General features: G+C 45.5%; 1 protein-coding gene across 2 annotated transcripts in view; it reads left to right on the plus strand.

The window, feature by feature from the left end:
• The window catches only part of NUP160 (nucleoporin 160), a 55288-nt gene that overhangs the window by 15120 nt on the left and 16000 nt on the right, over positions 1-24168 (plus strand). For both annotated transcript variants that reach the window (XM_030561958.1, XM_030561959.1), the window contains exons 12-25: positions 1353-1436; positions 2769-2939; positions 3778-3877; positions 6496-6661; positions 7327-7442; positions 7537-7697; positions 12003-12136; positions 13110-13180; positions 15975-16134; positions 16641-16710; positions 21198-21296; positions 21756-21875; positions 23672-23767; positions 23898-23992. In XM_030561958.1, coding sequence (XP_030417818.1) covers positions 1353-1436; positions 2769-2939; positions 3778-3877; positions 6496-6661; positions 7327-7442; positions 7537-7697; positions 12003-12136; positions 13110-13180; positions 15975-16134; positions 16641-16710; positions 21198-21296; positions 21756-21875; positions 23672-23767; positions 23898-23992 — 1643 coding nt within the window. The remainder of the gene's footprint in view (positions 1-1352; positions 1437-2768; positions 2940-3777; positions 3878-6495; positions 6662-7326; positions 7443-7536; positions 7698-12002; positions 12137-13109; positions 13181-15974; positions 16135-16640; positions 16711-21197; positions 21297-21755; positions 21876-23671; positions 23768-23897; positions 23993-24168) is intronic.

Consider the following 24168-nt stretch of genomic DNA (forward strand, 5'->3'; position numbering starts at 1 on the left):
GCAAGGTATGGGGTGCAGCAGAGGATGATGAGGGGGAGAATGGGGCAGTGGAAGATCATGCCGGACCTGGTCTTCACTACCAGGAAGCTGGTGTGGAAAGGAAGGGAGTGTGGGGAGGGTTTAGGAAGCAGCCAGAGGTCTGAAATGATATTGACAGCTCGCTGGCCTCGGTCAGGGAGGGCTGGGTGTGTGGACAAGGTAGCAGAGGTGGCCGATGAGATAGCCAGGTGGGCTGGGAGTTTCCTGCTGAACTTTCTGTGGCTCAGGACCAGCAGTGGGAGAAACAAATGCTAGGTGTGAGCCGACCTAGTCTTGGTAGAGTGGGCGTTGTGTGGCGCGGGGGCGGGGAGTGTTAACCCCAGAGCTGGGGAAGGAGGGGAGGGGTTTGGGCAGCAGCGGGTGCTGGGGGGCTTGTGGATTGGAGGGTGCAGGAGGAGAAAGGGCCAGGAGTTGAAGGGAATGCAGTGTTGCTGCTGCTCCGTAATTCTCTGATGGAGACACTGGTGGGCAGCGCTGGGCTCTGAGTCTGTCTCCCCAGTTTTATCCTGGTATGACTGTATTTGAGTCACTGGTATGACAGTGGAGAATCAGGTCCCTGGTGTGCACCTTATCGCATCTGAGAACACCACCCTGGTTCTCCCTTCGGGCAGGACCTGGTGAGTTGCCCACTGGGCTTGCTCTTCACTCAGTGTGTCTTCTGTTATGGAGCTCATGGGCTGAGCTCAGCAAAGCCCTATGCTCACTTCCCTGGGGATGCGCTGCCTGTAACGAAAACGGCATCTGATCAATTCCAGATCTGGGAACGTTCCAGATGTTGGTGGGTTTGGTGAACATGGGAAAAGCCTGATTCCACTAACCTCATTGTATGAGTCTATAGGCTGTGGATCCAGGGGGAAGCAGTGACTGCAGGGAAACAGGGTTGCTGTGGATCTGAGGGAGGCAGTGACCTTGGGGTTCGAGCACCAGAAAGTCTGCTGTGCCTGCAGCACCCAATGGGCATTGTATGGGCCTGATTTTAATACACGTCAAGCTCCTGAAAGCCCTTTCCTCCAATCTGGCCAGCCCCTCTGTCGAGCCCCTGGACTCCCACTACAGCCAGTCCCTCCCTCGTATTGGGGGCAAAGGGTCAGAATGAGCATACAGCCCAGCATCTGTAAACAGCGAAGTGCGTAACCCTGTAGTAGTGCCAGCTATTGCTTCGCTCTGGTGTATTTTGGCTGCATGTGCCTAGCTACAGTTCCCTGCAGGGAGTGACGTTACTCATCTGTTTGACATCTTCACGTTGTGCTGTCACTTAAGCTTGTGGCAAATCTAGTGCTTCGAAACGAAAGTTTCCTGTAATATTTTTGTAGATCTTTTCCCGAGGAGGAGAGAGAATCATGGATCTGACCTGGGATGAGCTGAAAAAAGAGGTGACCTTAGCTGTGGAAAACGAGGTGAGGATTCCATTGAGTGTGTTTTGTGATGACAATCATCACTGTGGTATCTAACATCTCAGGTAAAGTTAAAAACTAAATCCACAGATGACCCATGGCCTAAATTTCCTCCCTGTTTCCCCCAAAGCAGTTGCATGATTTAAAAAAAAAAATTCCTTCTCACTACTTCCCCATCTCTTAACTATTCCTCTTTCTCCAGAGGTTCACCATTCTCCCTCCTCTCCCCCTGTACAGTTCTTTGTTCTTTTAGATGTAGGTGTGCCAGAGTGAGCTGCACTTCCTTTTTCCTTTAGCGTCTGTTTACATTGTAAGTGAGAGAGCACTTTGCATAGTAACAGTGGTGCCAGGTTTTGCTTTATTGCAATTCCTGTCTTGTGCACGTCACTCGCATGCTCGTTTTCTCCATGCTGCAGCAGTGAGAGCCTGCTGGGTGGGTGGCTGAGTGCAGTAGGAGTGGGCATGGGTCTTTACCCACCACGGCTCCTCTGTGTGCCTCAGGGAGGCATGTAGACATTGAGAGGCCTCACTTCAGTGCTGCTGCTGGAGGAGAGACTAGCTGGCAGGAAGTGGGAAGTGGGGGGCAGGCAAGTCCATTCGCTGCTCTTTTGCGGCCCATCTTCTTTCTCTTATGTATCATCAGGGAAACAACAAAACCCTTATAAAACCACTCTGCTTTTTATAGAAAGTGCATCTGGTTGGAAAGGTGCTTATTGGAAACTTTAAAAGTAGTTTAGTTAAAGGAAAAATCAAGTAGACGCTGTCTTTTTAACTCTGAGTTTCCCTGCTCTCAGTCTAATGGTGGTCTATTAACCCACCATGTACTTGTAAGGATTTTTATCCTTAAGTAGCTGATGTTTACCCTGAGTGTTAACATCATCTTATAGCTTTGTACCTAGGATTATAGAAGTGGCTCTCATGGACTTTCGTCTGGCTCACACTCTAAAATACTCAGCAAAAGAGGGTGCAACAGATTTGTATCTAAAAGTATGGGAAAAAAATTGTATATGGTGTTTTCAAAATATGTAGCCATGTAATTAGCTGGTGTAGGTAATATGTACTCAGAAGAGGACAGAACCAGAGTTGCATGTATAGCTATAACTGGCCTTTCCTGAGGTGTGAGTGCCTAGCTGTGCAATGCTAACCTTTCTGTGACACAGGTTTTTTGTTGGATTATATTAATCTTTTTAAAATGTCAATGTACCAGCCACAAAAAAATAAAAATTAAACCCTCCTTCAGTGGGAGGCAGAGCTGTAAAATACCATTGTAGTGCCGAATTGCCATCTTTGGGGAGTCAAACGCTGACCTGTTGTTCTGCTGTTTTCTCCCCCCAGCTCCAGGGCAGTGTGACAGAATACGAAGTCTCCCAGGAAGAGTTTCGACAGTTACAGGTTGAGTTCTGGTCCAAGTTCTATGCCTGCTGCCTTCAGTACCAAGAAGCACTTTCATGCCCTCTTGCTCTCCACCTGAATCCATATACTAACATGGTGTGCCTGCTAAAAAAGGTGAGGCACCAAACAGGAGCTGCTTTAAGCTGTAGACACTTTGCACTGGTCTAGTCCTGGGGAGGGCAAACTACGGGCCACAGGCCGGATCCGGCCCATCAGGGCTTTCAGTCGACCCCTGGGATTGCCAGTCCTGTGGCGCAGCTCGTGGAAGCAACTGGCACCATGTCCCTGGGCCCCTGGTGGAGGGGGAGTGCAGAGGGCTCTGTGCACTGCCCTCGCCTGCATGCACTGCCTCCTGCAGCTCCTATTGGCTGGGAATGGGGAACCACAGCCAGTGGGAACTTTGAGGGTGGTACCACAGGTGAGGGCAGCAGAGCTGCCTGCCCTCCCCCCCCCCCCCACTGCCAGACATGCTGGCCACTTCTGGGAGCGGCACAGGGCCAGGGCAGGCAAGCCCCGCTGCGCACCACTGCCACTCCAAGTATGCAGCGCCGGGCTGGATCCTGAACCCCTCCTGTACCCCAACTCCCTGCCTCAAGCCCTCTGCCTCTACTCTGCACCCTGCCCTGAGCCCCCAACCCCTTGCCCTGAGCTCCCCTGCACCCCACACCCGTCCACCCCACCCCCTTGCCCTGAGCCCCCTCTTGCACCTATCCTGCATTCTGACCCCTTGCCCTGACCCCATCACTGCACACCACACCCCAGACCCCTGCCGCAGCCTTGCATTCATGGCTCTGCATACAACTGCCCCACCGAGATGTGGCCCTCGGGCCAAAAAGTTTGCTCACCCCTTGTCTGGTCTGAATGTCGTGAGTTACCAGTGCAGTCCTTTAAGTGATTCCAGGGCATTTTCCTAACCAAGACTTAAAAGATGGGTTATCTTTCACTTTCCCAGGGATTCCTGTCTTTCCTTGTACCCTGTTCCCTGGTGGATCATCTGTATCTCTTGCCTGATGCGCATCTGTTGACTGAGGATGACAGCACCATCTTTGATGGTAAAGGGGAGGGAAGTTGGGAAGCTGTTCCACTGTAGAGGAAATTACAGCATGTGTGTCACAAGATCAGTAGTTAAGGACATAGAAGTTTCCATGCTAATCCCTTTTTTTTACATGCTCAGAACTTTCTGAAGTTGTCTGGGTTGAAAATTCCCCTGCTTAACCTGAACCTAGTGGTAGATTCCCTTTTGGAAAGCCTGGAGACTTGAAAAACACGTGTGTGTATGTTAAGGATAAAATGTTGCTGTGTCTTAGTTCAAGGAAATCGAAGAGTGGAATTCTAACCTTCAGTCAGTGCATAACATGTGAGGGGTGCGTGCTTTGCTATCTCTGGGGATGCAGCCCCTTTGAATGAACACCTCTCACTGGTTTCCAATACCTGAATGTTGGATTCACATCCCAGGTGTGGTCAGGATTCAGATGTCATCTGGGTCCCTCTCAGTAGCCTGAACTGTTTGGGTTGTGTCTTCTAGGATTAAGGCAAGGAAGGCCTAATGGCGTGGTGTTAAATTCTTGGTGGCAGCCATGATTATGTAGATCATGCCTTGTCCTCTAAGCTGCTCTTTTTCCTGCAAGTTGGCAAGTGATGCCCAGGAGATCCATGTCCAGGAAAAGGTGGCAGCCTTTTCCCATTTAAAAAATACCCAGTCAAGACGCATGGTGACTTAATAGAGGGAAGCATTCACATATTATCACCATCATCTTAGCCTTGTGCCTTAGCCAGTTTTTGATCCCACCAAGAGTGTCAAAGACCCTTTCTCCCCAAAATTCAACTTTAAAACATCTAGTTTGTACCACTCTGCTGGGCTCTTCGCTTTCCCTTCTTTTATGAGCTCTCACTGATAGTCAGGGTTCACAGGTCAGAATGAATGTTTACTCCTTACCTACGTGGGCAAATTTCCTTCTGACATTGCCTGATGTTGTAGGCTTAATTTCTTTTAACATGTTTTTTTGTATTATGTGTATTTACATGCCTATGTGATGTTCAGGTTTCACCTCTACAACCCCTGAAAGTTCTGGGATGTAAAATCTCTTGTTCTGATTGTAATTTTACCTATGCACCAGCTACCCATTTAACCAGAAAAACAGGAATAGAAAATATTCCATGATGTGCAGCCTGGACACACTAAAGTTCCAGCTCACTGTCTGCTTATGCATGTGCTGGTGATGAACTGGGAAAGTATAACGTGTTACCACACATCCATATCCATTTGCCTTCAACTTAAATTCTTTTGCCTGCTGCCCAAATTCAGATTTCCCAGACACTAAAGGTTCAGTGCATTCAGAGGAGAAAAGCTGGACGCTCAAGAAATGCAAGGAATTCCCACCAGCCTAGCAATCTTACCCCTTGCTTGTTTCAAACTGCTAGTGTTAGATTTTTTTGCGCAAATATTTAAAGTCCCCTTTAGGACACAGATCAGGGATGTAAGTTTTATCAGTAGTGATGTTTTTCTGAAAGCTTTTAAGCACAACAGTGGTTTATAACTGAAAACAGTGTTCGCTCTAATTTTTCCCACTCGTGTAGAATGAATTTTGTTATGTGCACCAATATGGAGGCTGTGACACATCCCCTTCATATCGGTGCACATAACAAAATTAATGTGGCGGGGGCGGGGCTGAGGGGTTTGGAATGTGGGATGGGGCTCAGGGCTGGCGCAGAGGGTTGGGGCGGGGGGTGAGGACTCCAGGTGGGGATGAGGGGTTTGGGGTGCAGGAGGGTGCTCCAGGGCTACAGCGAGGAGGGAGGACCCCCCCCGGTTCTGTTTCCTCACAGCAGCCCCTGGGCTTTGGGGGAGAGGTGCCTCTCCCCATTGTGGCAGCTCCAGGGCTGGGGCTGCAGGATAGGCGCCCCTCCCTCGGTCCTAGCAGGTCGGGTTGGGTTCAGGGAGGGGCACCCCATCCAGTCCAGGGGGGCTAGGTTGGGGCCAGTGCTAAATAGGCTATTGCACAGCTTACAGGGAATTTAGACTGAAACCCTCTTGCAATTATAACTGTAGTAGTTGTTAGCAAGTGACTGCAATAACATAAGTGTTTCCTAATGGAAGGTACAATAGGACTCTTCCAAGTGCAGACAGCTGGGCCAGTGGAGGTGTCATGGGCCTGGATTCGAGAGACCTGTTCCTTATTCAGAGTTTTTAGAAATACATTAGATTAGAAATTGCAGGGTTGTTCTTAGTATTCTAGACAAAACGGGTCTGTGGATGGGCTATCTCTGGTCCTTCCGAGCTGCTGGGAAATTGCTTAAGGATGCAGAATCCTCATTCTGAATGCATGGAGCCAAGGCATGAGAGGCCGAGTCTGGCTGTGACTTTTATTTTCTAGGCATGTTTTCCCCAGTTGTTCAGTTTATTTTCATCCAGGTCCTGTAACTGGAGAAGGCTGAAGGGAAATTTCCTGTTACCAGTTTTCAAACAAAACTGCACAGAGATCTTACCACCTTCTGCTCCTCAATGTAGTCAGTCTGTAATTATCTAATTAGTTAGTTATGGAGCCAGATGGAGTCTTGTGTTGCTGGGGCAAATTTGTACCAAGAAGCTTTCCTACGAAATGAGCTGAACTAACTTGGTTTTGTCTTGAAACGATTTGCATGAGAGTACAGTTAGGTTCTTTCACTGCAGATCTGGAGATGTCTCGCGATGTTGTGTGCCTTGTCCAGTGCCTTCGGCTGATTGGAGAATCTATTTCCATGGAAATGGCATTCATCATGGAAATGGCTTGCTCCCGCCTTCAGCCTCCAGAGAAGGCTGCAGAGCAGATCCTGGAAGACTTGATAGCAAATGACACGTACGTTACACAGAGAGTTCCCTTACATCCTTTGTGAAAAGATGAATGCACAAATTGTCTGTGCAGGGTTTGCCTTAGACAGCCCTTTACCTGAGTCTTCTAAGTGTGATTCAGGATGTGTGAATTCTAGCTCCATAGTGGGAGATTTTTCAAGCACGTACAGGATTTGAGAGCACTTGTCACAATTGGCTTTCAGTGGAGTTTGTGCTCCTAAATCCTGTAGATGCTTGGAAACTCTCCCCAGTAATGATTAAAGTGGCGAGGAATTCTGAGCCATGGCATCCAGAAGCAAGAGCTTCAATTTTGAGTTGGATAGTCGTCTTCACATGAAAGCATGTGTATCCAAATAGCTGAACCTCCCTAGCTAGCTGGGTTTAGAATGATCCTCGCACACCCATCTCATGGAACATCAGTATCCTCAGCCAAGTACAAGTTATTCCTCTACAGAGTGAGTAGGAGAGGAGCAAGTGAATTCACCCTGAGTATGGTGCCTTCATGGGTCAAAAAGATGTTTTTTATTACAGTGGAGGGGAATTCTCCCTCCACGATATCAGCAGCGGTCAGACCAATTTCACTTCTGTGTCTCTTACTATGGGGGCCACTGATGGAGGGGGTCTGTTGACATTACATACATTGATGCCAGTGAATTTTGTGTGTCCTTGCAGAGAGAATGTGATGGAAGATATTCACAGTAAGCTGCAGGAGATAAGAAACCCTATCCATGCCATTGGGGTACTGATCCGGGAAATGGACTATGAGATGGAGCTGGAAATGGAAAGAGGTGATACGACACAACCTTTCAAGTTTGGCTAGTAAGGTGGTAGAGGTTTGAGGATTGCAGTTGACCTAGCTTCCATTCTTATCCTGTCTTTCAGCTCAGCCCCTCAACGTGCGAATGAACCTCTCTCAGCTCTATGGTAGTGGCACAGCAGTGACTGTGGTATGCCGGGGTGTGTGCAAGATGGCCACCACCCGCTTCTTAATCTGCCGGGACTTGTTGATTTTACAGCAGCTGTTGCTGAGGCTAGGCGATGCTGTGAGTATGGCCCAGAAACCTGTTGTCATAGAATAGTAGGGTTGGAAGAGACCTCAAGAGGTCATCTAGTCCAACCCCCTGCTCACAGCAGGACCAATCCCCAACTAAATCATCCCAGCCAGGGCTTTCTCAGGCCAGGCCTTAAAAACCTTTAAGGATTGAGATTCCACCACCTCCCTAGGTAACCCATTCCAGTGCCTCACCACCCTCCTAGTGAAATAGTGTTTCCAAATATCTAACCTAGACCTTCCCCGCTGCAACTTGAGACCATTACTCCTTGTTCTGTCATCTGCCACCACTGAGAACAGCCAAGCTCCATTGTCTTTGGAACCCCCTTCAGGTAATTGAAGGCTGCTATTAAATCCCCCCTCACTCTTCTCTTCTGCAGAATAAATAAGCCCAGTTCCATCAGCCTTTCCTCATAAGCCATGCCACAGCCCCCTACTCATTTTCGTTGTCCTCCACTGGACTCTCTCCAGTTTGTCCACATCCTTTCTGTAGCAGGAGGCCCAAAACTGGACGCAGTACTACAGGTGTGGCCTCACCATTGCTGAACAGAGGAGAATAATCACTTCCCTCGATCTGCTCACAATGCTTGTATTAATATAGCCCAATATGCCATTGGCCTTCTTGGCAACAAGGGCACACTGCTGACTCATACCCAGCTTCTCATCCGCTAATCCCCAGGTCCTTTTCTGCAGAACTGCCGCTTAGCCAGTCAGTCCCCAGTCTGTAGTGGTGCATGGGATTCTTCCTTCCTAAGTGCAGAACTCTGCACTTGTCCTTGTTGAACCTCATCAGATATTGATGGATCCTTGAGTTGTTAGGCTTTCAGGATCTTGATCTGCCCTGGTGCCTTAAGCTGGAGCTTTGGCTCTCTTCCTGTTCTACTGCTGACGTGCTGTGCGCTAAGGCAGCAAGCAGATCCCTTTCTTTACTGTAAGGGAGCAGCATTTTCAGTGCTTTGTTCCCAAAAAGCACTGCCTTCAGGTTCTCCTCTCTTTGCATTTATTCCCCAGCTCTTCATCACAGTAGAAGAGACTGAACTGAGCAGACTGAAGACTATAGCCTTTTCTGCACTGGAAAGCTGTACCACTTCAGCCAGGCTGGGGTAGCTAAAGCAGTACATGTGGATATAGTTGTATCATAGTGTTTAAGGACAGAAGGGACTTCAAAATCATCTAGTCTGACTTCTTCAGTATCACAAATCACCCAGCGCCTGCGCACTAAACCCAACAACCGACCTCAGACCCAAATATTACAGCCTGCAGGAGACTAGGCTTATTGGTTGACTCAGGTGGAGAATTGGAGGGACCAACCCAGAGGACCCCCACAATGGCGAGGAAATGATTGAGATATACCCAGTTAATCCTGGCAAGTGACCCGCACCCACACACTGCAGAGGAAGGTGGAAAAAACTCCAACCATCATGGTTTCTAGCTTTAGAGTTGGGCACCAGGCCAGCAGCCGCTGCTGTCTGGTCACCCAGCTCAGAAGGCAGCATACCTGCCAGCATCAGTGCCGAAGTGAGGGTGGAAATCCCGCGGGGAGGGATTCTCGCCCCACCTGATCCCCTTTCGGATCAGGACACCCCCTTCCCCCCATTACAACGCCATGATATGTCAAAAGTAAACATTTGAAACTGTGAAATTAACTATTTTTAAAATCCCATGACTGTGAAATTGACCAAAATGGACTAGGAGTTTACAGGGCCTACTGGTAGTCATCCTGAGATTGACCAACACACCTAGGGGGCTCTCCTCCTGTGTCACTTCCAACTGAGGAGCCCCCAGCTTGTAGCAGAAATTCTTCTTCTTAGATCCTAAGTGCATGACCTTGCACTTTATACTGTTGCATTTCATCCCATCTCTTGCTTCAGTCTTCAAGGTCATCCAGATCTTCCTGTATAATATTCCAAGCCTCCCCCATATTGATATTGCTTCCCAGATTTCATTAGCACACACTAACTTTTTGTGCCAAAGTCATTAGTAAAAATATTCAATAAGTCTGTCCCCATGACCGATCCTTGAGGAACTCCACTAGTAACCTCCCTTCAGTCCGACGGTTCATCTTTCAGTGCAACCTGTTTTCAGACTTTTTAGACTGCGTAACCCTTTCCAAATAATGTAGTCTGCAATGTACCCCCGTCTGAAATAGGGTCATAATATACTTACGGTTAGTTTGCCAAGTTTTACTAAATAAAATGCGTTGTCTGTCATCGCAGGATTTTTCACGTGTACCCCATGATGAGAACTCATGTACCCTTAGGGATACGTGTACACCCGTTCAAAAACCACTGCTTTCCCTAGTTCCTTCTCCGTCTTACAGTTCTTGTACTAATTCCTGTCTTCTTGAATTTAACTAATACTTTCCCATATGGGGCTGACTCAAATGCCTTACTGAAGTGTAAGCACATTAGATTTTCTGCATTTCTCTTCTCTAAAACCTCAGTTATTTTCTCAAAGAAAGAAATCAGGTTAGCGTGGCACAATCTACCTGTGTTGCAGTACGTCTCCTTTTTTCAGTTTACCTCCATGAATTTAATTATTCGTTCCTTTGCAATTTGTTCTAAAGTCTTGTATTCTGCTAGAGTCAGACTAACAGGCTGTAATTGCCTGGATCAGTTTTTCCATTTCATAAATACAGGTACAATATTACATATCCTCCAGTCATATGGTACTACCCCCAAATAGATGGGTGTAGTACAAATCCTTGCTACCACACTAGCAGTATCTTGTGTAGTATTCTGGGATGGAAATTATCCAGTTGCCCTTATTTGAGCACGTTAAGCTCTTCAAGTTTTTCTTCCACTTCAGCTGTGGCCTTTTCCATTTCTAGACACTCATTTCTATCAGCCATCCTGCCTTCATGCCCATGTTCCACATTATCCCCCTTACTGAAAACCAAGGCAAAGTATTCGTTGTAGATTTTGGGCTATACCTAGATTACTTTTAATCTCCTCATCCAAACTGCACCGTGGCCCAAACTTATCCTTCCTTATTCTTTTTATATAAATTAAGACATCTTATGTATCTTAATTTCCTTGGCAAGAACTAATTTAGCTTGATTTGTAGCAATTCTTACCTTATTCCTATACTTTCTAACCTCTATGATGTGGCTTTCTTTGCTGATTAATCTCATTTTCCATACCCTGTAGGCTGTTGGCCTACTCTTAAAAACCTTTAAGGTGGTTATTCATCCAGCTGGGTCTGGAGGCTTTCACTACAAGATTTCCCCCCCTGCTCGTGATGCAAATTGCAGATAGTTTTTGTGTATATGACTTAAAGAGATTCCAGATCTCCTCCACATATAAGTCTTTGATCTATCCAGTCCAGCTGACTACTTTAACTAATTCCCCAGAATACAGCATAGACAGGGACTGTTGATTACATTGTCGATCTTGCTCATACATATGTAAAGACACAAAAACACAAACATTATCTCCCCACATGTCTCTTGAGAGTTATTTATTTTGCAGGATGTTTAATCCTTTCTAGCCGTTCGTCACATTGTCCTTTTGAAATCAAAAGCCAGAGTTGACGACCTGGTTTTGATTATCATTCCATTTAATTTAGCCTGAAGCAACTTGTGAATGCTTAGTCCAAGATTGAGTCCTACGACCAGCTTACCAGACTTATCAAAACCAAATCTAAATCTGGTTCAGTGATGATTTGATGAAGAAAACTCTCATAGCAGTATAAAGGTGCATTACACTAGCTATGCACACATAGAAAGGAGAATAACTATATCCATATAAGGCGTCTTCACACCAATATAACTATCTACTCTAGGGCTCTTAGAGATGTAACTATTTTTTAACCTCCTCCCCTCCCCCCAAATGAAATATACCAATAAAACTTACACATAGACCGGGCCTGAGAGGTGCTGCCTCTTAATGACCAATTTCAGCCCCAGATTTCCCTTTCATAATTAATAAAATTACCTGTTCCCTTGTGGACTCAGAACAGCTCCTCTTCCCTCTTTGTAGCCTTACCTCTGTGTTAAGCTTTCACTATGTGGCCCTGGGTAAGGACTGAGCTGCATGCTTGCTTGCTCCTGAAGTAATGAAACAAAATGAATGCGCAGTTTTTGTTGTTTTGGTGCCGGTCTGTTTAATGTTTTGGAATGCAAGTGTCTTGTTTCCGTTTAGCGTATGCTCCCTGCCCGCTAATGGCTAGCAAGGCTGGGCCCCATGCTGACCTTTGACACTCTTTTTGTGATGTCACTTTTGTCTTCTGGCTCAGCTGAAGCCATTAGCTATCCCTGGCCTCAGTTACAATACCAGTTGCTTTGGTCTCCTTACAGATGATTCTGGGAGGGGGCCAGCTGTTCCAGTCTCAGCAGGACCTGCTGCATCGCACCTCTCCCTTGTTGTTGTCTTATTACCTGATCAGCTGGGCGAGTCAGTGCTTGGCGTCGGACGTTCCAGTCGACACGCTGTAAGTGCTTGTGTTCTCAATCTCTCTAGTCAAAGTGGGTTGCTAGGTTTTATATACATTCTTTGAGATGTCTGAAATGCCCTTTAGACAGATGAGAGAGCATCTTGGGTTCTGATTGTAAGAATCTTAAAGAAATTACCTCTCTTTGGGTGATAAGAGAGTCTTAAATGTAAGTTTAAGAGACTGTTGTCAACTCAGATCCTTGGTCTAACTTTCTTCTTGTGGGAAGGGGGAGAGTCACTTCATTTTTAGTGTTTCGCTACTTCTGTTCTCCCTGAAAGATTCATGCTCCACAGCTGAAGTGCTTCCGTTTACCATGTTATGTCAGAGATGGTTCTTCTTGGGCGGATGGACCGGAAGCGTCTATTTAGGAATTCTACAAAGACACAAACAAAAGCTCCTCTTCCCCTCTCCTCCCCCTCCCAACACTGTACAGACAAGTCCTGCGAGACTTGTTGGAAGCTACTTTTAGGCGGCTACATTAGGTTTGATCAGTAAAACTTTGTGAAATACCAAGTGTCTAAATAGGTATGAAACACTGACGAGATACAGTTTGATTTTTCCCTCCCACCTTTGATTTGTTCTCTTCCTGTCCCAATTCCCAACTCTTTATATTTTTGTACTGTAATTTTGGCATAATGGTTAGTAAATGGGTTTTTACTGTTCAGTAAAAACTCACTGAAAAGTGAGTTGCTCTTTCTATCTGTTGGCCTGGAGCAGTCATATTTGAGAATCTGGACTGATGCAGAGGAGCTTTGACAACTGTAAATTATCATTTCTCTTTTCAGTATTGCAAATGGACAGTGAAAATATCCAAAGCATTTTAGATTTCTGACTTTCCCTTGGGTACCAAATCTGCCTTTGTTGTAGCTGGTCATTTCAGTGAATAGTTGGGTTCAGCGTGGACAGTGTTAGAATGTGTAACACAGGATGTTCTTGTCTCTCGTTTTATAGCTAGATTTTTCTCCTCTAGGGAATCCAACCTGCAGCACTTGTCTGTACTGGAGTTAACAGACACCACAGCCTTAACACCACATAAACTGGGTAAGAGCGGTGCTACAAGGTCTTCAGCTCTTAATTTTGACTTAAAGCCCATACTTTCAAACACATGACTAGTGATTTGGAGGGGCCTCAGTTCTTGGGTGCCCAGTTTCAAGGGGCTTTTCTTTCAGTATGTTTGTCACTCACCCATTTGTAGTCCACAAAACTTGTGTGTGGCCAAAATAAAGCCAGCTTCCACTCAGGCATTTCCTGTGACTTTGCAACCTATCACTTTTTTATTAACTCTTTCTTAATATAGTTTTTTGTATGTAATTTCCTAAGTGGTGGGGGTTTTTTTTGTGTTTTTGTTTTTTTTGTTTTGTTTTGTTTTTAGAAAATGAGAAATGGTTTGGGCGTCTGTAATGCCTCTTCCACTTATCAGCAGGTTCAACCATTCTACCTCTGCCACTCAAGCCACATGGTTAACTACAATAACTAGCAGCAGCAGTAGGCTGTTACACTTTGTGGACTAGCCTCTAGTCTAGAGGAACATGCATAACACTGAAACACTGTGCTTGAAGAACCCCATTCTGCAGACAGCACAGCTCTGTATTAGCCACACTGTCCATCAGAAGTGTCACAGCCACAGTAATACTGACAAATTACTCACTTTCTTATTTTTACTATATAATTATAAAATAAATTGATTGGAATATAAAAATTGTACAGAAACTTCACTTAATGTTGTCCTGGTTAACGTTGTTTCGTTGCCGATCAGTTAGGGAACATGCTTGTTTAAAGTTGCACGATGCTCCCTTAAAATGTCTCTCTGGAAGAGCAGCCCCTCCCTGTGGGGATTAGAACCAGCTCCCCATAATTCCCTGTAAGGTATGTGGCTCAGCAGCAGTTCAGGTGGCCTTCTCCCCCCGTGCTGCTCCTGACCTGCCCTCTGCCTTGGAGCTGCTCCCGGGAGCTTCCTGCTTGCTGGAGGAGGGGGGGAGAGGGGTGCTGATGTCAGGCTGTCCCCCTGTTCCTGCCTCCCCCTGCTCTGTAACCCTCTCCACAAAGTGGAGATGGGGACAGTCACAGGGCTCTGGGACAGAAGGGGCTGGGGGAGCTTGCAGGAAGCTGTCACTTCCTGTCCAAACTGGCTGCTCTGCTTAAAAGGGCAACATACTTGAAGTGGTGTCAGCATACTTAAAAGGGCAATGCACATCTCCCTCTCTCACTCATGCATGCGCCCCCCAGCACTTTGGAAAGTCAGCACCTGTGCAGCCGTGCATGATCTGTCACGAGGAGGGAGTGCTGCGCTCCAGCTGGATATCATGGGCTCCTCCTCATGTTCAGTTTTTGCAGGGAAGTGTTTGCAGCTACTCTCCTGCATCTATTGTGTTTCCTCCCTCCTGCCTCAGTCCATGCTGCCTTGCAGAGTGTGATGCTACGTCAGGGGTAGGCAACCTATGGCACACGAGCTGATTTTCAGTGGCACTCACACTGCCTGGGTCCTGGCCACCAGTGCGGGGAGGCTCTGCATTTTAATTTATTTTTAAATGAAGCTGCTTAAACATTTTAAAAACCTTATTTACTTTCCATACAACAATAGTTTAGTTCTATATTATAGACTTATAGAAAGAGACCTTCTAAAACGTTACAATGTGTTACTGGCACGCGACACCTTAAATTAGAGTGAATAAATGAAGACTCAGCACAGCACTTCTGAAAGGTTACTGACCCCTGTGCTACATTAACAGCGGATTAACCCTTGAGGGCTCAGCCAAGTGCTAGTTCATCATTTAGTAGCAAGGCATTCCCTGGGAAATATCCCACCCTCTTACTCCACCACCTCAACCAAGCTTTATAATCATTCATTGCTGTGTACAATATTAAACTCTTTGTTTAAAATTGTTTAAAACTTTTACTGTATATGTATATAATGTCTTTTGTCTGGTGGAAAAAATGTCCCTGGAACCTCCTCACACCCTCCCTCCCCCATTTACATTAATTCTTATGGGGAAATTGGATTCTCTTAACATCATTTTACATAAAGTCGCATTTTTCAGGAACATAACTACAACGTTAAGTGAGGAGTTACTGTACTTACATGTCAGTGTGTGGACCAGTATAAACAAGTCGTATGAAATTTTAGTTTGTACTGACTTTGCTAGTGCTTTTATGTAGCCTGTGGTAAAACTAGGCAAATATCAAGATGACTTGATGTACCCCCAGGAAGATCTCTGTGTACCCCCAGAGTTACACATACCACTGGTTGAGAACCATTGTGTTAGAGTATTAAACGCTGGGTGTATAAGTAGCCTGTGGACTCCTTGTGATGAGCACAGTATATAGATTTGGTTAGGAAGATATGACTGTATATACTCGTTCATAAACAGAATATTTTTGGTAAAGTGACACATCAAAGAGTGGGGGTCGGCTTATAAACGAGACTACACCAAAATCTGATGATTTTAAACTCTATGGAATCATTGAATTGAATATCTAATACGTTTTCGTTTTGTTTACTTGGAGGATCTGCAGGCATGGAGCCCCTCATTTCCCTGTGGCCGCGGTTTGCTGTTCCCAGCCAATGGGAGCGGAGTGGTTCCATGCCTGCAGATGCTCCAAGTAAAGAAAACATCCTGACCTGCCAGCTGCTTAGCCTGATGGCCAGGAGCCACAGTTTGCCAACCCCTGAAATATAGGGTCGGCTTATGAAAGGGTCATACAGTTTTTGCTGTTTTTACCTAACCATCTTGAGGGGCTGGCTTATAAATGAACGGGCTAATGAACGAGTATATATGGTACGTCTACTAAGCTGTGTGTATGTAGCTTGTCAACCCTTCTTTCATTTGTCTTTTAGTGTCCAGCCCTCAGACAATCGTGGAATTATTTTTTCAGGAAGTGTCCAGAAAACACATCATATCTCACCTCTTCTCCCAGCCTAATACCTCTCTGAGTGAAACTAGTTTGAACTGGCCGCATCTGATCACTGCAATTGCCGCTGATCTCCTGTCACTCTTGTATCCTTGAATTATTAAGCCAGAGTGAAGGTGTATTTCTAACAACCTTGCTCAGCACCCGGAAGCTGGAAATAGGCAGGTCTCCCTGAAGAGCATGTGGAATGTCTCACAATTAATGAGGCCAAAGCTGTCAATCATGGGCTCCTGAATCCATATTTAGCTCCCTAAGTAAGAGTGACCTGATTCCAGTTCACTTCAGTAAGATTTGTGTGTGTTCAAAACTTCTCAAAATCGGGCCACCTTTTCAGTGCTCACACATGGGTTCTAAACTCTTAACTTTAGGCCCCCAGGTTTGAAACATTTGGCTTAGATGCATGATGGGCTGTAGTGGTGTTCACTGAGGTGGTGGACTTCGCTGGACTACCCGTTTTGTCTAAGATGGGAAAACCCTGTTACAGAATGACTTGTGTGAATGCTGAGCACCAGAGGCTTACACATTTCAAGCCTGTTCTTGAAGCTCTTCCCAGAGAATGGAGGAATTGCTCTGTTCCTTATCTAATGTTCAGATGGCCCAGTAATCCTGGCTTCCTCTTCCCAGAATGTTTGATGGGCAGTTGTCAGTACACCCAGCTACAGGTAAGTGCGCTCGACACATGGCGAATGGTTTTGTCTCTTTAACAGTGTGTCTGATCCATTTACTCTTGCAACCAGCAAAGCATTCCCTGTGGCGGGAGAGAACAGCTGGAGACCAGAAACTGGCTTGCATATCACAGAGCCTATTGTAACCAGATAGGGTAAGAAAACTTAAGTCTTAATGGGGTTTGAGACCACCTAATGTGAAAGTATATTAAGGATGGACTCACATGGATGTTCTCTCGGCTCCTCTTGCATCTTTCGATCATGCTGTCACAGTTCAGGGCTAGCACCTTTCACCCCTTTCAGTTTACAGGCTTCTTGCCTTCTCCTGCCCTGGGATGAAATCCTGGCTGGGATGTACCCTCTAGGACCAACCACAGATGTAAACGTTAAAGGGATTGATATCCGCATTGTTTTTTTAAGTATAAGTACTTGGAAGACTCTGAAAAATGTTTGTCTGCTCCTGCTGGATTTAACACCTGGTAACCATGGGGGAAACACAGTAACAGTCAGACATGTAGAACATATAATCTTAAAAAAAATTAAGCATCTTCCATGTTCTTCCGCCACTCATAAATGCTAATCCTGAGAGAGCCAGTGTCATAAACAGATAGCTAAGGGTTAACGTCTCTTTCACCTGGAAATAAGTATCTGAAGCACCTGACCAGAGGACCAATCAGGAAACAGGATTTTTTCAACTCTGGGTGGAAGGAAGTTTGTGTGTGAGTCTTTTGTTCTTGTCTTCTGCCTGAATCTCTCTCAGCTCTGAGAAGGATTTTTCTATTTCCTGCTTTCTAATCTTCTATTCCAAGTTGTGAGTACAAAGTTGGCTTGTTGTTTTGTATTTACATGTCTATAGTTGCTGGAGTGCTTTAAATTGTATTCTTTTTGAATAAGGCTGTTTATTCATATTTCTTTTAAGCAATTGACCCTGTATTTGTCACCTTAATACAGAGAGACCATTTTTATGTATTTTTCTTTCTTTTTATATAAAGCTTTCTTTTTAAGACCTGTTGGAGTTTTTCTTTAGTGAGGAACTCCAGGGAATTGAGTCTGCAGCTCACCAGGGAATTGGTGGGAGGAAGAAGTCAGGGGGAGATCTGTGTGTGTTAGATTTACTAGCCTGACTTTGCATTCCCTCTGGGTGAAGAGGGAAGTGCTTTTGTTTCCAGGACTGGAAATAGAGAGGGTGGACTCCCTCTGCTTAGATTCACGGAGGTTGCTTCTGTGTATCTCTCCAGGAGCACCTGGAGGGGGGAAGGGAAAAGGTTTATTTCCCTTTGTTGTGAGACTCAAGAGATTTGGGTCTTGGGGTCCCCAGGGAAGGTTTTTTTGGGGACCAGAGTGCCCCAAAACACTCTAATTTTTTGGGTGGTGTCAGCAGTACCAGGTCCAAGCTGGTAACTAAGCTTGGAGGTTTTCATGCTAACCCCCATATTTTGGACGCTAAGGTCCAAATCTGGGACTAGTTTATTGACAGCCAGAAGTTAAGAATATAGTGTCATTTGGGAGTAGCTCCTCAATAAATTTCAATAAATTGATTGACAAAGAGTCCTGTGGCATCTTATGCTCCAATATGTCTGTTAGTTTATAAGGTGCCGCAGGACACTGTCACTTTTTACAGATCCAGACTAACACGGTTACCCCTCTGATAATTAATTGATTATACAGCACAGACTGTGCAGGAAGTATTTGAAGTTGATCTGCACAGAAGTTTAGTACTCTAGTTATCTTCAGCAAAGCCCAGAAAGGAGGCCCTAAGCTGTATCTGTAGTTTGTTGGTGGGGAGTTCTGCTTTTCAGGTCCCATTCTAAGGTGAGATGCTGTAGATGTGTAGCATTTCCCTTTTCTAGAGCTTGATAAGTTCCCGGGGGGCGGTGTGACTAAAACTCAGGAATCTGAACCCCCAGACACCTGTTGGCTATTACATCATGTTCCTCACTATTGTCTGTAATGCAACAATGTAAACAGGTTAACTTCAAGAGCAAACAAAGACTACTTCTGTGAGCCCATTTGGAGAATTGCAGTTTCAGTCAGTGAGCGGTGTACTGAACACACCCGTTAGCCAAACACAGCCTCCAGAATATGTCAGATAAACAAACTTTCCACCATCTGCTTCTCTCAGTGGGTTGGTAGCAATGTGAATGAGAAATTGTTTTCAATACAAGCTACTATTTCCAGGTGTGTTTTCTGTGCATTACCCAGTTCTCAGGATTACCTTCTGAACTATAGCTTCATGCTCTTTAGCCAAAGGGATTTTTTTCCCTCAGTTGTTGCTTTTGGTGCTACAACTCTGAATTTTTTTACTCTCCTACACTGAAAAACAGCATGTTTCTTTCACCGCACACCGATGGAAAATGTTAAAAGTGTAGTTAGCTTGGAGGCCAGTCGCTACTGAATTATTCATGCACACATTTTCCCTTGTACATTTTAGTAGGACTTAAACAGGCTTTGTCCCCGAAATGGATTACTTCTGGGGACAGAGATCAGCGTGTTGCAGTGTGTGCACAAAATGGATTGCACCTGGGGCAGGGATCGGTCTGCTGCAGTTCATGTACAAAACCCCATGTATTCAAACTGTCTAAAAGAATGTCAGAATTGCAGAGCATTCAGTTCAGGAAATGGCAAGGTTGTTTGTGCCACCTGATTTCTGCCTACTTGTGTTTGTGTTATGGTACGGTCTTTGATTGCATGATCACGCACACTTTTCCTGCAGGGCTGCTACCTTAGTCATGTCCCAGAAAGGGCAGCAGGAAGATGTTCAACGTTTATTTTTGTCCCCTGTTTAAAAGTGGACTGTTCCTCACCCCCTACAACCTTCTGCTCCATCCCCTGAAGACCTACATATAATCTTGGTTTATATGGATGTAAATTTGGAGCAATCTCAATGAATTTACTCCAGATTTACATCTTGGCCATCACAAATAGATTGTTACCCAAAATGAGACACACATTCCCTGACCCCACTACTGAATGAGGGAAGGGTGGGACCAACATGTAGACAGGAACGATGGCTTAGTGGTTAGGGAGCTAGTTTGGAATCGGGAGGTGGAGGTTCAAGTCCCTTAGTATGTCTTTGCCTCTGTTCCCATCTGGAACGAGATGAACACATTCGATGTGGGACAGTCTGATAGTAGAATCGTGGGACAGGATAAGTACCATAGGTAGGTAGAACACAGGCGACTGTGTAGCTACATGCTTTCGGTGCTTATGAACAAAGGTTAAGAGTGAAGCTTCCCAGCATCACCTTACCTTTGCCTCAAATGTACGTTCTTTCAGCACAGTTTTCAAATGTAATCTTGTCTTGTGGAAAGGGGAAACAGAAAAGAGAGCGAGAGCTGGCACTGTTTGTTAAAGGAGTGTTTCTCAGCTGGTGGGTCATGAGCCCTGGGGATGCCACAAAGCAGGCTGTGGGGGAAGGCCATGAGACTTTGCATACCAATCTAAAGCAAAGACTATCTGGTTCCCTCACTCGCTGCACACCCTGACCCCTCAAGGTCAAATGTCCTCTGCCGACTTCTTGAAACATGCACACCAATACATTACATTACATAGACCTGTTACTATCACTGATACTTTTTTAAACTCTTTTGTAACAAATGTAATGCGAAAATTTGTGACTGAAAGGCTTGCCAGCCTGAAAAGGGTAGGGAATACTGTGCTAGGCTGCTGGCCTTGTGTCCATGTGCACAGAAGTAGGGCTCCTGCTGTGACCCACCTGTGTGCCAGATACCTCATTTTAAGCCCTCCTGGACAGTGAATGTGACGGGGGTTGTTCTGTAGACATACATGGTGCTGGTGGGGTGGAGAGAGATTGTTAAACCCTTATTAGGAGTGAGCTTGCATCAAATATTTGTTGACCCTTTTTAGCTCAGCCAAATCGAAAAGGCTTTTCATGCCCCTCTCCAAAGACACCGATCTGATGCGGGGCATGTTCAAATGCTAAACTTCCAATTCTTGTCACCTCCCACTGAGAAGCTGGAGCTGCTCAGATGAGGCCATTTACTGATGGCAAGTGTGTGGGGGAGTTTCCCCCACCACCTTTGTGCTGAAAGCAGCTGAACCACTTTTGTTCATGTGGGTTTTTCCTGTGGAGATTCCCAGCCCAGAAGATCTGTCCAAAAGGTGTTTGACTGTTACAGGCACCTGAAAAAGGCCCTTTGGAACAGAAACACGTAGGTGCCATTAACTAGAGTTTTTGCTAGGCGCTCTGCTGATAACACACCTCACACTTTCCATTAAGATTCCTCCTTTGCAAATGACATCTGGAAATAGGATCAGCAGAACATAGTCACCCTGGTGCCCTATAGTTACAGCGTGCCACTAAAGTAGCATTGCAGGAATCCAAAGCTGAAATCCTCAGTTTGTTTCTCTGGTAAAACAGGGACTATCTTGGCTGAATACAGGGGCTTGTTGGTTCATAATCAGCATTAACGGAATGTTAAAGCTTTTGCCTCTCTGATCAGAGGATGCCCTTTGTCTCTTAGGAATACATTCGCCTGCTGCAGCCCTGGTGTCATGTGAATGTGGGCTCCTGTCGCTTCTTAATGGGAAGATGTTACCTTGTCATGGGCGAGGGACACAAGGTACAAAACTGCTTCACTGCTTCCCAGAGTGGAGCATTGCTTCATGTGTAGGGTTCAGTGGTGGCTATGTGGATCCGCACAGTCACACTTACCTGACCGCGGGTTACATTTTGTTTCTAGGGCTAGAAGATATGTTGCTCAGACAAAAATGCAAAGCTCATTTCTTTAGCGTAGCTTTTCCGTGGATTTTCTCTCACCCGCTCACTCATATACACAAGTGTAAATGAGCAAGTACGTGTACATTCTTCAGATGGGGAAGGGGCAAGGGAAAATTGTTTTTAAATACCTGTTGAGGCTTTGAGACACCTGTGTAAACACATAGCTAGCTAGGGCTTAATGGACTGGCCCGTGATGACCCTGCGTAGCCTGGCGCAGAACAAGCTGCCCTGTTTACCTGTATTTTGGATTGAGTCAGTCGCCTGAGAAAGGGAGTACGTAGTAACTTTATTTTTCTTCCAGGCTCTGGACTGTTTCTGTCAGGCTGCATCTGAAGTTGGAAAAGAGGAGTTCTTGGACAGGCTGATCCGAGCCGAGGACGGCGAGATGGCTTCCACCCCGCGCCTGCAGTATTATGACAAGGTATTGCTGCCATGATAGTACAGAAACTTGGTGCTTGCTATGAAAGTCTGGTTTCAGATGCTGCCAAGGCAGCTAGTCTTCATGCTTCATGGCAGTCCTTCCCACCGCTGCCACCATGGCAGGGTTCCCTCCTCACTCTGAACTTGAGGGTACAGATATGGGGACCCACATGAAAGACCCCCTAAGCTTATTTCTACCAGCTTAAATGAAAACTTCTCCCAAGGCACACATTTTTCCTTGTACCTTGGATTAGATAAACGCTGCCACCACCAAGTGATTTAAACAAACATTTAGGGAGGGCCACTTGGAGCCCTATCTTCCCCCTAATATCCCCCCAAGCCATACACCCCCTTTCCTGGGGAGGCTTGAGAATAAACAAGATGAGCACAGACCAGCCTTGGGCTTTTTTTTAGGACACTTTAAAAAAAAATGGATTCTTAAAAAAAAACACAACACAGAACTTTGTTAGAAAAAGAGTAAAAGAAGCACCTCTGTAAAATTGGAATGGAAGATAATATCACAAGGCAATCAGATTCAAAACCCAGAGGATTTCCCTCTGGGCAGAACTTTAAAGTTACAAAAAGAAAACCAGGAATACGCCTCCCTCTCAGCACAGAGAAAATCACAAGCCAGAATAAAAGTAAGCTAAATCTCTGGCTGCTGCTAGGTAAATACAAAATGGGGATTGTTATTGGCTAAAACCTGGAAGTGAAAAAGTCAGTACAGTATCTCTCGTCGTGTGTCTCGTACTAAGTACAATTTATTAGTCTACCCCTCAACTTCCAGTAAACTGCAAGAATGGTTTGTGGTCTGGAGAAACTGCCTTATAGGGAGACTTCAGAAGCTCGGTCTATTTAGATTATCCGAGAAAAGGCTAGGTTCTCGGAGACTGATCTATGTGGGGAAGAGACTTCTGCTGGCAGAGGGCTCTAATCCATCAGACAGAAGCAGGATGGGAGCCATTGGGTGGAAACTGAACCCAAACAAATACAGATTAAGGGTCAAGTGCCAGTGTTTAACAATGAGGGTGATTAACTCTTGGAGTAACTGACCTAGGGATGTGATAGATTCTCTCACTTGGTGTCTTTTGTCAAGACTCAGAGTACATCTTTCCGAAAGATGTACTCTATCTAGTTCAAGCAGTTGTGAGAGTCTCTGGCCTTAATCTGTGAATTCTGCTGAGAGTGCCTGACCACATTGTGGTAACTACTTAGATTGTGGTTGTAGGTTAGAGACTTTGTTCTGTCTGTACAGTGCCTTGCAGGGCCTGTTCAATGACTCAGGCTCCTGGTTGCTACTACAGAATAAATAAGTTATCTGTGGGGGTGGGAGGGAGGTTGGAGGTTGTGGCAGCTGAGTATGGGACAGTTAGTGCTTTTGGCACCTGGAGAGATGTAAACCGGAGCTCAGGATTGATGGATGAGTATGTGAGCTACATTTCTTTTAGAATCAAATGGTTAGCCATGTTGAGGTTGCAACCATAAGGGCATATAAACATTGAGAGAGAAGTTTTAGTTGTGGATCACAGTTCTGTGGGTTGGATTCTGCAGGAAAATCCCTAGCCGTGAAAAACACGATTGATCCCCCTGTTTATAACGTACCAAAGTATCCCTCTTTGGGTTTGAAATTCTTGGCATCTGCTGGAAAATGAATGTTTTTTTGCAAACATAGCCAAAATCTTTTTGGCTGTTTCTGAATTCAGTTAGCGTGGAAATAGCTGCCTCTTGGTAAAGAAAACAAAATTCTCCACATTCTTAGACACCACAACATCCCAAACCAGTCTGTTTCCTCTCTAGGTCCTGCGATTGCTGGATGTTATTGGTTTACCTGAACTGGTCATCCAGTTAGCAACGCTAGCAATCACAGAAGCAGCTGACGACTGGAGAAGCCAGGTAGGCATTAATTCCTTTCTGCAGAGACACTGGGTTTTTTCCATGCAGCAACTATTGCTGGCACCAAGAACTTATCTTAATAGGTACAGATAATAATGACTGAACTGAGTTACGCTCTCTGATGTTTTAGGCTACTTTGAGGACGTGCATTTTCAAACATCACTTGGATTTAGGGCACAATAGCCAAGCGTATGAGGCCTTAACCCAGAATCCAGATTCCAGCAGGTAACATCCTTGTGTCCTTCAACTCTGCTGCTCTGCTGTTTGAGCTGTGGGCTGCGTTTAGCGTCTGTCTCGCAACCTCTCGCCCATTCGGAAAGCTGTTAGTACAGAACATTACCATCACTGCGATGTGATATTTGCACTTAGTTCAGTGCAGTGTAAGAAACTGATTGATTGGG

Source organism: Gopherus evgoodei, chromosome 4, assembly GCF_007399415.2.
Source record: "Gopherus evgoodei ecotype Sinaloan lineage chromosome 4, rGopEvg1_v1.p, whole genome shotgun sequence".
Classification (NCBI taxonomy): Eukaryota; Metazoa; Chordata; order Testudines; family Testudinidae; genus Gopherus; species Gopherus evgoodei.